Source organism: Sinocyclocheilus anshuiensis, unplaced genomic scaffold, assembly GCF_001515605.1.
Source record: "Sinocyclocheilus anshuiensis isolate Anshui unplaced genomic scaffold, SAMN03320099.WGS_v1.1 scaffold773, whole genome shotgun sequence".
Lineage (NCBI taxonomy): Eukaryota > Metazoa > Chordata > Actinopteri > Cypriniformes > Cyprinidae > Sinocyclocheilus > Sinocyclocheilus anshuiensis.
The window spans coordinates 1340305-1353317 of record NW_015539930.1 but is presented as its reverse complement, the minus strand read 5'-3'; the positions used below and the strand labels follow the sequence as shown (position 1 = coordinate 1353317).

Genomic DNA, 13013 nt, shown 5'->3' with positions numbered 1-13013 from the left:
CTAAAAAACACATCCTAAATTCAGTTTGGAATTCAGATTAGTTTCTTATAATTTAGAAAAACATTTATAACATATTCAAGACAGGTTTAAATGTTAAAAAATTCATGAAAAATGTAAAAAAAAAAAATGTCAATGCGTTATAAAAAGTCATGCGGTGTACCCCTCAAGCAAAAATCATTAATATACTTTCCTTGCACCTTGAAAACATGTGTATACATATTAGTTATTTAAAAAAATATATATATATTATTTAAATAATATAATTATTCACAAAAATAATGAATTATTAATTTATAAATACCATTATGTGTTTGGGACATGGCATCACATGACATTTTATACCTGAACTAACCCTGCCTTGCCATAAAAGGTCAGACTATCATATATTTTATCATGTATATGAGTGTTGGTTGCACTGCCTGACTGATTTTGTGGACAAAAATGTTACTCTTTTAATCAAGCTTTTTTTAATTCTTAATTTTAGTTCTTATAATTATGATATAAGAACAGTTAGTCATTTTCACTTCGGCCCAGTTTCACAGACAGGGCTTAGACAAAGCCAGGATTAGGCCATAGTTCAATTAGAACATTTAAGTAATTTTTATAAACGTACTTAGAAAAAAACATTACTGGTGTGCATCTTGAGGCAAAACAAAGGCACTGATATATTTTAAGATCAGTCAGTGCAAGTTTCTTTCAGCTGAAACAGCTCACACTTACATTTTAGTCTAGGATTAGGCTTAAGCCTTGTCTGTGAAACCGGGGGAATATGTCCCTCCAAAAATACCAAAATTAATTTGAATTCAGAAATTAAAAGCATGCTCATAATAGAATAGGTTCATTGAAGTCATTGTAATTTGTAATGTACTTTTGAATAAATTAGACGTCATGCCATTGATCCCTACTTTGCAATACAGTCTGCACTCAGTCTATTCAAATAAACCAATCACTTTAAAGCAGGACAGGCAAAGTGAGACAGGTGTGGTCACTTAATACACATGTATTCCTGGCCATGAGCTGGGGCTAAATGGAGCCCTATCATTGCCCAGAAGAATGATAACTTTTTGCTCCAATAAACTTAGTCTGCCATGTATGAGGGTTGTAAAGGCCCTCCTAAAAATAGTTTCTCTTCACCGCCTATCTGCGTCAGTTTCATTGTCTGTCAACCAAATAAACATCCATCCACCTCTCAAGTGCTTCTTCTCCATTAAGTTGTTTGGCCCAAAATTGTCTTTATATCATAACAAGCCTTTCAAGTTCTCAAGAGCACAAAGACTTCAGAAGACAGGCCAATGGCCTAACAGCTCACAACAATGTGTTCGCTAACAGAAAGTATATTGAGAGTAATTCACTTGCTGATGCTCTGGCAGCCAGGTGGGGGCTTTAAGCTGAAGGGAGCAGAAGGAAGCAGAGGAGGAAGGTGGAACGAGTCACTTTGGCTACTTTGGCATTGTCTGTGGTCATGCGTATGGCCCATCCTTCTGTGAGAACAGAGGCTGTGACACATGTAGAGCTCTTCAGGGGCAAGTCAAGACCACTTATGTTACAAATAACACATTACATGACCTCTGGCAATACATGTCTAACAATACAGTCAATCACAGACAAATACACTCCCATTAAAAAGTTTGGGGTTGGTAAGATTTTTGAAAGTTCCTTATGTTCAGTGTATGTGAATATAATATTTTAGCTTATGATTAAATATTTAGTAAAAAGTGTAATATTGTGAAATATCATTACATTTTAAAATAACGGTTTTAATGTAATTTATTCTTGAATTTTCAGCAGTCATTACTTGACATGATCATTCAGAAATCCTTTTAACAATGATTTGGTGCTCAAGAAACATTTCTTACTTATCAATGTTGAAAACAGTTGTGCTTCTTCATATTTTTGTTTAAACCGTGATACATTTTTTTTCTCAGGATTTTTTGATGAATAGAAAGTTCAAACGAACAGCATTTATTTCAAAAAGAAATCCTTTGCAACAATATAAAATGCCTTTACTGTCACTTTTGATCAGTTTAATGCATCTTTGTTGAATAAAAGTATTAGATAGATAGATAGATAGATAGATAGATAGATAGATGCATAAACGACACATACAAAACGGCTATAGTGAAACAACCAGCTGGAGTATGGGCTGGGAGAAGCAAATAAGTCATGAAGCAAATAAGATGAATTCAAATTCCCACACCTGCCACAAGCAACCACATGAATGCATCTGCTCCATCCTCCACTGACAGCGAATCCGTAGACTCCACAATCACTGTTATACCAACACACATCTGCTATCAAACATACATAAACAGGAGCTTTTCAAAAAAGAACCAACAAGCATACAGTACTTAATAAAAGATAAAACAGGTATCTTTCCATTTAAAATGTATAATTATAAACATAAATAATTTGTAATCGTTATCAGTGCATTTTTCTGCACATGTAAATATCAGCACTTGCGGTTTGTTTTTGCATGTTGCTGCAGAGGGAGAGTACAGGGACTCTGATGCCTGAGGCAGTCTGCCTGAGAGTTGTATTTAGATAGGGTGTTTGTGCCTTGTGCCCTCTTTGTAGGGCCAGCTGTAAGTTGTCTGTTTGGGATACTCCAGATGTTTGCCCATAAAGACAAGGCACTTCAAACAGCTGCGAACAACGTTCTAACCCCCTTGCACTTCCACCATGTTTAGAGGTGTATGCTGGGGCTTTAGCAGAGGGGAAATGACTCCGACTCTTACCCTGTAATCATGGGGCCGGCTGGCCAGCATGTCGAGGGGGGAGGAGGGAACCTGCCAGTCACTTTCTATTCCGCATCTTCTAGCACTGAGGGGAAGCCCTGAAACTCCATGAAACCTCCAGTTTCTCACCTTTCCCAAGGGAACTTGAACTTGACACAAGTTGCTCCTGTTTGGGAATATACAGGCTTTATATGAAAGCTCAGAAATGAAGGTTCTTCATTGGACCTAAGCAGTGCCTTTGGTTTGGACCCTCTTTCAAGAATTTGTTGGATATGTTTTGTTAGAGAGTCAAAAAGCTTAATGTTACATAATTTGTTCTTCACAACAGCATATTGGTTTCAGGGGAGTTTAAATCAGCAATACATCGATTTAAAAAGTGTTTCATGGAAACTTAAAAAGTTATTCTAAGACAAAAACTGTCATGATTCATTACAGCCAAAGAGTTTTGCCACAAAGTACCACACTGAAAATGGTGTAGAAACTATTTACACTCAGAAACGGCTAGTAAATTTCCTAAATAATTACAAAGAAATAGAAATAACACATTGAATTAGAGGGACAGTTCACGCAAAAATGAAAATGTACTCACCCTCAAGTTGTTCTAAACCTGTACGAGTTTATTTCTTCTGTAGAGTGCAAAAGTTGGTATTTTGAAGAATGTAGGTAACCAAACAGCTTCTGGTCCCCATTGACTCCCACAGACTTTTTTTTCCATATTATGGAAGTCAGTGGGGACCAGCAGCTGTTTGGTTACCTACATTCTTCAAAAATATCTTCATGTTCAACAGAAGAAAGAAACTCATACAGATTTGGACCAACTTGAGAGTGAGTAAATGATGACAGAATTTTCATTTTTGTGTGAACTATCCATTTAAATCTGATTTTTTTAAGTAGAAAGACTACTCTTGCAAAACATACTCCACTTTTTTCAGTGTAACCATTATTTGCAGCTAAGATGAACTGAGAACAAAAAAACAAAAAAAACAGTAAAGCTCCCTGATCTTTATAGCTTTAAAGGCCCAGACCTTTGTACAGAACAAGAGCGGAGGATTTCATCTGGCTTTAATTAAAGTAATGCCAACAAAGTGGGTCATGTTGGCACAACATGGAACAAGAGACACCTAGTCAAAACACACTTTGAGGGCTTCAAAGCGAATAGTGACTACCTGCATGCAGCACTGACATACAAATACTACAGAGGTTTAATCAAGCCTGTGTTTCCCCAACATAAACAAAACCACCTCAACCAACCCTATGGTCATAAAGAACTCAAGCGTGAAATCTAACACTGGAATTAATTGCAAAACATCATCTGGATTACTAAGGAAACTGAGGATAGACATATAAAAGGCTGAATGAACCAGTATTGTTGATATGACTTTGTATATCTGTTCTGCATATTGCACTTGAAGCAAAGCTTTGAGGTTTCCACAAGAGGGCAATACATAAGTAGAAAAAGTGAGCAGATGTAGTGGCCTGAAAATACTGAAATACAATACTGAAACTGTCATAGGACATATATGACACAAATATGCACTGTTCAACCAACAGATATCAATTTGAAATTAATTTGAAATGTATCACTTTGATTTGAATTAGCCAATCTTGAACCATAATGACATAAAAATACAAAGAGAAAAAGAAAACGTATTCCGTTCTTTGTTATCAACAAAAAGAAGTGCATTAAACATTACATTATGTCAGGGTTTATCAGACTGGGGTTTGTGAAGGAACTGCAGGGGGTTCGTAAATTGAAGAAAAGCTAATAATGAATTAAATCCCAAAATTGTTCAATTAAAAGAAAGAAATACATTTGAATATAAAAGCAATCAAAATAAAAGACTTTTTAAAAAAGATGAAATATTTTATTTGTTTATGCTGCGTGACCTCAGTTTTCTGTGCAAGTATAGCCACCTGACCAGTCAAAACTAGAGGACTTCCCAAATATAAGCAATATGCTATTTAAAAAATAAAAAATAAAAAATAAAAGAGTAAAGGATAAGACAGAGGAAGTTATGACAAGGTTGACATTCACTTGTCATTAGAACTGTTACATTCTAGGTGAGCTTTCGCTTCAATAAAGTGTGCATCTGAAATGAAGGAGGTCAAACTGTGTAAACTACTGGCAATGTGTATTTTACTCTTATGTGCGTCATAAAGCAGCATCAACCCAAAAGTAAACACTACATGTGATTATCCTTGTTTACTTAACAGGGGATCTCCCCACATAGCTCAAAATACTCCAATGCACAAAGCTGCACATTTGTGAATGAGAGACACAAAAATAACGTTCATAGCCTCTCTTTAAGGGTAATCATATTCTATACAATACTTCTGTCATGATTTAACATCCCTTGTTTGCTTGTTCAGAATAGAGTTCATTAAGAGGCAATGTGGAAGCATTACAAAATACATCCAGACAAGGACCTTTGATCTACTGGGTCTGCATTACATAATAATAATTTTCTTGCACAGCCCAGTGGGTTTGGTTCGAACTGGCATCTTTCATGAATAAATGTGATTATTAGACAATAGAGACTGACCAGTGAAGGGTGTGTGAATTACAGATTTCCTCTGCAATCACTGTAGTGTTTTTGTAGGGCCAGAATTTTTTGGAGCAAACTGAATGACAGCATAGGTCAGCATTCAGATTTACATCACTTCCTCTGCACATTTCTGACAAACAGCACAAAGCCAAGCTTTCAAAGTGATGTGACATCAATGAATACTAGTAACAATGAATACATATCATATAAATGTCACACAAATGATGAGATAATAATGGAAATTCTCAGGGTAACTTTGTGACTCAGCAGGACAAATGCACCATTCATTAATTTCTCATTTAATTTCCTAGGTTTTGTATGATATTAACTGTTTTGTTTAGATTTTGCTTGATATTACCTGTATATACCATCCATCATTTAACGAGTAAACACATATGTGTGCTTAAAATCTTAATTGACAATAAAAGAAAAAGTTTGAATTAAAAGTACTTTTTATTATTATTAAGAATGCCTTTTCATTCAGTATATGTCGCTTATTTGACTCTTCTTTGTAACGAATCATTCAAGTCCAAAAACCTTATGGAGCGACAAAATTGCCAAAGTGCAGCGATTACACAGCGCCATCTAGCGATCACTGCAACGAAGTGGAATTGCAAGAACCCTGCAACGGCTGTTTGGTGAATTTCAGAACACATTGCAGAGAGATATCGTCACCTATTCACATATTTTATGCAAGATCAACATCAGGTCTATGAAAAACACATAGGTCATTTTCAGCCTTTTCATGAATGGGAATATTTACTCAAAATTACTAACTTCTCTGTAAATCCAACGGGCTCAGCAATTCACAAAATATACACAATACGTAAAAAAAAAAAAAAAAAAAAAAAAAAAAAAAAAAAAAAAAAAAAATCAGAGCAAACGTGTTATAGTAGGTAAGTAAAGTCTACTCTAGAGCGCGCAGATGCCTATTATAGAGTAGCCTATCACCGGCGATTTAACTATGGCTATAATGATTTTTTCCTGAAAATGCAGATCATGAAAAAAATTAATTCTTATGAAAGGCCATTTTTTTCTGGGGCTTAAAGTCAAATAGGCGTTGCAACTGTGCGATAGGCTATAAAAGAGAAACGTTAATTAAATTCATTAAATAAATCATTAAAAAAAAAAATCTTTAAAATAGCCTAAGCAGTGAAGCAATTTTATTTCAATATATCATCATGTCAGTTCATCATTTATTTTTTTTGCTGTTCTTTTTGTATAACTATTAATTTAAATTATTTTGATACTTCTCAAATGTTATAATGATATAAGTTAATAGGATATGCATGACAGATGCATTATAATAAAACAATAACTTTATAAAGTTCGATCACTTATTTAGTCTTCATCGACTGTTGGATGTCCAGCGGGGTGTGTTACCCTGTTCTCAGTACTGCCAGAGAGGGGAAATGCTTATTGATTGATCTGATAAGAGAACAATTTAAAGGCCAGTTGCAGAGCTTGCGCCAAAACAGAGCAATACAAAGGAGATAGAGTGTGCAGGCTTCACATCAGAACAAGACAACCTATAGGCTAAATATTACAGATACAATTAAATAATGCTCCTCTTACTCTTTGTCACTGTTTGTGGAAGTAGCATCGGCGTGGAGAGCGTCCCATTGCCCGACTCTGGTCCACATTTGGCAAATGACTGGGGAGAAGCCGTCCGGTTCCGACATCTGTATGCAGCCAGGCACGGTTTACATCTGCAAATAAACGCAGACGGGGAAATAAGTGGATCGTACATGCAAAGTTCGGACAGTAAGTGACAGCAGCTCAAATCAATGTCATGTAGTTACTCTTAACTCAGCGCTTCACCTATATGGGTCAATGACAAATAAGGATGACCGAGATGATAAAGAGGGGAAATCTTTTAAAATACAATTTAAAACACATGTGTCGATTTCTTAGAAGTGTGTTTTTTTTATATTGATTTCAAAGATTTTTAAGACAAAGGCTATACCACAAAAATGTCAAGTGGTGTAACCATCAAGTTAAAAAGCACGTGCGTGTAGGCCTACAACTGAATCAACTTATTTTTTAGTAGGCTATATTATATATTACAAGTTATATATTATCTATTGATATATAAATTATATATTATACAATTTTGTGCCATGAATAGCCTATTAAAGCTTTTTCTTGGTTACTCCATTTGACCTGAACAAAATGTGTATATTCATAAAAAAAAGCCCTTGACACAACGTCCTATGAAAATATTATTTTTTTCTGATTTATGGTTTTCGTACTGAAAATATTAATAACGTTGATTTTTTTTTCTATGAATTGCATTATTATTATTATTATTATTATTGTTATTATTAATTAATTAATTAATTAATTTGTTATATGTTATGCATCATTATATTATTCTGCAACATGCACTATGCCTTTTCTGTAGGCCTACTCCGCAATATGATGCAAATCTCAGCATTGCAACTGGAATTTAAATGAAGTTGACGAGCATCTTTGATTTTTATCCTGTTCATGTCAAACCCGTATTTGTGAGCCATTTTCCTACCAATAATGTTTAAATGAAGATTTTAGAGCTTTTCGCTTCAGCTCAGACAAAACAAGAATCTTTACTTTCACTGCATTCTATAAAAACCGTATTTTGTTTCCTAAAGGTTTGGTTGAGATACGGCCGGTGGATACGGGCTGTGTTGCCATTAAAGGGGTTGCAAGCTCCCGATTTCTCTGCATGGACAGAATGGGAAAATTGTATGGATCGGTAGGTTTGACAATCAGATGTAATAAAATGTACAAAATTGTCTTCTCTGTTTGTATTAGCAATTCTATAGAGAAGCATATCTACCTAAAGAACCCTATTTGCTGAAATGTATATGTTGAGGGTTTAAGGTTATTTGCAGGTGCACTTTCAGAATAGCTTTCTTGGAACCTGAAAGATTCTGATTCATATACGAACTGATATTTTTCAGAGTGCACGATTTAGATTCCTGACCACAGGATAATGTGCATAATTTCAAAAACAGTAGAGTTCAGGTAGCCTATATTGTCTTACTGACAGAGGTCAACCGAGGCCACAAGTTTGGACATTTTCTGAAACTCTTTTTAGAACAGTGACATCCATATAGCAATAATTTAATTCTTACACTCTAAAAAATGCTGGGTTAAATACAACCCAGTGCAGCAATTGGGTTGTTTTGACCCAGCGGTTGGGTTACTACTCGGAAGGTTGGGTTTAACATTTAACCCAACCGCTGGGTCAAAACAACCCAATTGCTGGGGTTGTCCCTATTTTACCCAGCACTGGGCTGTATTTAACCCAGCATTTTTTAGAGTGTAGAGAGTGGAACTTTGGCACTCTGCCACCAATCATAATAAAACTACACACATTTGTCAGAGATAACCTTGTTTTTCTATGGTCACCTCAGGATGTCCTTTATGACTGTGGAAGTGTAGACAAGCCGATTTCGCCACAAACATCTAGCTTTATTGACATTGTGTTCTGGTCATGGGTTCATTACTCCCATCTGACGTTACAAACCAAGAACATTATTTTAGGACAGGACAAACAACAGTAATCATGCATATAACTCCAAAATGAATAAAAGTTTGAGTAAATGTCTTGGAAAACTATCCTTCCCTATTAGATACTGAACTGAAATATGTAATAGCTGCCAAACCAATTAAAACAACTGATCACAAATTATCAACAGTGCAAATATGCCTTGGGAGTACTTGACATTTCAATTTACTTGACTGACCAGAACAACATACAAAAATGATTCCCACAAAAATGTCCAAATGCGCTGATTTGAGTGGTGTCATAGCAGCAACCTTTGCCCATGACGGGGTATGTTTGCAAAGCTAAAACCTCATTGAAAAGAAACAGCAATAACAACCTTGGCCTCTCCATGGTGTGCAAACAGCTATCAAAAAAACTTAAAAAACACATTGCAGGGCAGGTTGATGAGACATTCATATTGCATAAATTTGTGTGCATTCATGCTGTTTCTTTTGTTTTGCAGCACACTTACACCAAGAAGGGCTGCTCCTTTTTGGAACGCATCATGCCAGATGGCTACAACATCTACATCTCAAGTAAACATGGAGCCCTTGTGAATTTGGGTGGTGCTGAAAGCAAGTTGCACAATAACGACAGGACTGCTGCATCTCAGTTCCTGCCCATGGTCAACACACTTTCTCAGGAACCTACCAACTACCGTTCAGGGGAACAACACTTTCCCATTGACCCTGAACAGGACCATCAGTTGGGCCTTGAAATAGACAGTATGGACCCTTTTGGAAAGATCTCTCAAATTGTGATCCAGAGTCCCAGTTTCAACAAAAGATGAGGAGTGAACAATCACTTGTGAATGTTCTACGGAAACGACCCAGAGGTCGACTGTATAAAATCAGTCCTGCCATAAACCAGAACACAGGGCCAGACTTTCAGAAAGAGACAATGTTAGAAAGTCCAGTGAAAGCAAACGTCACACTGGACACAGTCACGGGACAAATGTAGTGTTATGGACAGAAAAAACAAAATCACTCCATATGTTGAAGCTTGTTGAAAGATGAACCATAATGGTGCAACACCTGCAGCTTGAATTTATTTATTTTTTAATGTGTTTGTGATGACCTTGCTTTAATTATTGTGTAAAACTTTATAGCTAATAAAGTATTTAATAGACAAATCTAGAATGCACGGACACTGACACACACACAAACACACACACACACACACACACACACACACACACACACACACACACTATTGTATTTCTTGAAATATACAGTTATTTGTTCTTAAAATCTTATTTCTTATATGCTAATGTGGTTCAATAGTTACTTGGCCAAAATATACAGCAAATCACAACTTATAAGTCAGCAGTTTCGTTCTTAAATATAAGCAGCATCCTCAACTACTCTAATTCAAATTGTTGAGAACTTTGATATGGTTTGATATTGTTGACTGCATGGTACTTCCATAAAATACTGATGTATTGTAAAGATCTGTGGGCCTGAAAAACAGCAGAATATATTACAGCCTGTCCTTACATGATGCCCTTGAACAATATTGAAAGGAACGCTTTATAACGTTGTGGCTCCCTCTACTGGCGTAGTATCTAATTGCATTTTGAGATAAGGCTGTTAAATGTAATTTAAACCAAAGTGCCCCATTCAAACTCAGTCTGAAGATTTTGCATGGAGCACACATATGTATATAGAAGAACAGGCTATAGGCCTATATGTATAAATGATGTGGTGTCTTCTGCAAGCAAGCAAAGTACAGGTATTAATGACTTGAATAGTTTTATAAATACATGCTTTCCTCCCTTTGCTGTACTGCTAAAACTCTGACCAGAACATGGGGTTTTTGTCATGTAATGGTGTGTCTACAACAAAATAAAGGAAAACATATTTAATCGCATTTTCCACAATTAACAAGGAGACAAGGAGTAATATTTGAAAAGCCATGCTGGGTACAGTTTAAAAATTAATAATTTTTACACGCTAAATTAGACTCTAGGCTTAGGCTAAGTGAATTATACAGACACATTTTATACCCTTGATTGTTTACAAATGTTTTAATGTAAACATAATATGTGGCCGTTTTGTAGTTTTGTGACTTTATGCTCTAATCATTTTCACAGTGCTGGTAGAAATACATTCGTCTCATAATCAGTGCAGTTAACATGGGGCCACATAACAGTGTTACAAACCTTGTGGTTGTTGGATGACTGCCTGATTTTCTGAGCCACATAGCATGCTAGCATGTCCAAAAAAATCAATAAATTATTAATTACATTAATTTGAGGAAGTCAAATCAGTAACAGTTTGTTTTCATGATCAAACAATAACTTTATTCACAATCAATGAGGAGTAAGACAATGAAAAGCTACCTGAGGGCTTTCCTCATAGCTCTGAATGTAAATAAAGTTGAAGCTACGACTCTGACATGTTCTGTCTAACAATTCGATATAAAGTCTTTCGTTCAGTTCATAACAAATCTCATTTTATGTTGATAAAGAATATGAAGTTTGCTTTACTTCAGCCTCCCTTCCAGTAGACGGCGCCGTGGTTCAGGCACATCAATGTCAACATCAGGCCAACTGGAACGAAGAAGAGCGATTTCAGAAATTCGGGATAGACAACCCAAATAACTTTTTGTAAAAATGGCTTTTGTGTCCAGTAGTGATGATTTATTTGACTCCATTATCATGGCAGATGACAGGTAAAATCAGCGCGTTATTTACACACATAAACTTCTGTCACTCGATGGCGTTTTAACCCCTTCTCAGTGTTCAGTGACTGTCACTGTACACGTTTCTGTATTTAGGCTCCATAAATTCTCTCTTGTTTTAGGTTTCATGATGAAGGGTATCAGGAAGGGTTTGTGGAGGGGACTCGACAGGGAACCATTCGGGGGTAGAAATCACGGGCGGCTACACGTTGCCAAACTCGGTGCACACAATTCAGTTCATTTAGATTAAAGACAGATAAAGATTTTAAGACAGATAAGTCTTTCCATGAGAGCGACACTAGCAATAAATGTCTTCTCAGCTTTCACATCTTTTCAGGTGGCTGAGTTTATAATGATTCTGCTTGAGTAACCCTGTTGAAAAAAACAGCATATGCTGGTTAGGTATGTTTTGATGCTGGTTTAAGCTGGTCCTTTGCTGGTTTATGCTGGTCATGTGCTGGTTTATGCTGGTCATGTGCTGGTTTATGCTGGTCATGTGCTGGTTTATGCTGGTCATGTGCTGGTTTATGCTGGTCATGTGCTGGTTTATGCTGGTCATGTGCTGGTTTATGCTGGTCATGTGCTGGTTTATGCTGGTCATGTGCTGGTTTATGCTGGTCATGTGCTGGTTTATGCTGGTCATGTGCTGGTTTATGCTGGTCATGTGCTGGCAAAGGACCAGCATAAACCAGCAAAGGACCAGCTTAAACCAGCATCAAAACATACCTAACCAGCATATGCTGGTTTTTTCAACAGGGAATGCGAATAGCTTTCTGGAAAAGCAGTGTCAGGTTTTTCCTGTTGTATTATTCCAATGATTTCTAAATTCTGGGGCCTCACGACTGAACACGCAGTTGACACGAATGACAGCATTGTCATGCGTTAATCAGTTTAAAAGATTTTAAGCAACATGTATTATTATTAATTATATTATTATTACTACTACTACAATATTATAGATTTTTAGTTCTTTTGCAATTTCCTTTGTTTCCTCTATCGTTTTAAAGAATTAATTTTCATTATTTATTTTCAATTATCATTTTTATTGTTATTAAAATAATTTATTGAGAAATTTGAAACGTCTATAAATAATTAAGTGTGTACAGAACATATATCCAGTTTTATAAATTACACTTTTGTGTATTTGGTGTAACAGAATATGTTGACATGCTTTAATGTTCAAACATTATTTTTCAAATACTGTACATTATTGTAGGTCCTCTATGCCCCGCCTCTCTCAAACGCTTCGTTTTCTACAAAGTCCCTCCTTCCGACAAGCGCAGTCTGCTCTGATTGGCCAGCTGACCCAGTGCATTGTGATTGGCCGAACACCGCAAGCACTCGTCGGAAATGTAACGCCCCTTACCATAATCGCGAGCTTCATCTTTCAAAATAAATGTAAAGACAGTAAATAATGTCATTAGTTTTACCATCAGTTCAAGCCCGAAAGGGGAACAGACACAGTAATGATGCAGTACACAAGCCGCGGTTAAGACAGCTGACTCCACTGTGATGTGA

At 36.2% G+C, this 13013-nt stretch overlaps 1 protein-coding gene and 1 pseudogene across 1 annotated transcript; both read left to right on the top strand.

The window, feature by feature from the left end:
• The first annotated feature begins 6772 nt into the window (after positions 1 to 6772).
• On the top strand, positions 6773 to 9789 carry LOC107686873 (fibroblast growth factor 19-like). The gene is made up of 3 exons (XM_016484018.1): positions 6773 to 7045; positions 7912 to 8015; positions 9277 to 9789. The coding sequence occupies exons 1-3, from the start codon at positions 6844 to 6846 to the stop codon at positions 9601 to 9603; spliced, it is 633 nt and encodes a 210-aa protein (XP_016339504.1). The 5' UTR covers positions 6773 to 6843; the 3' UTR covers positions 9604 to 9789.
• Positions 9790 to 11341: 1552 nt separating this feature from the next.
• The window catches only part of LOC107686872 (oral cancer-overexpressed protein 1-like), a 3479-nt pseudogene continuing 1807 nt past the window's right edge, over positions 11342 to 13013 (top strand).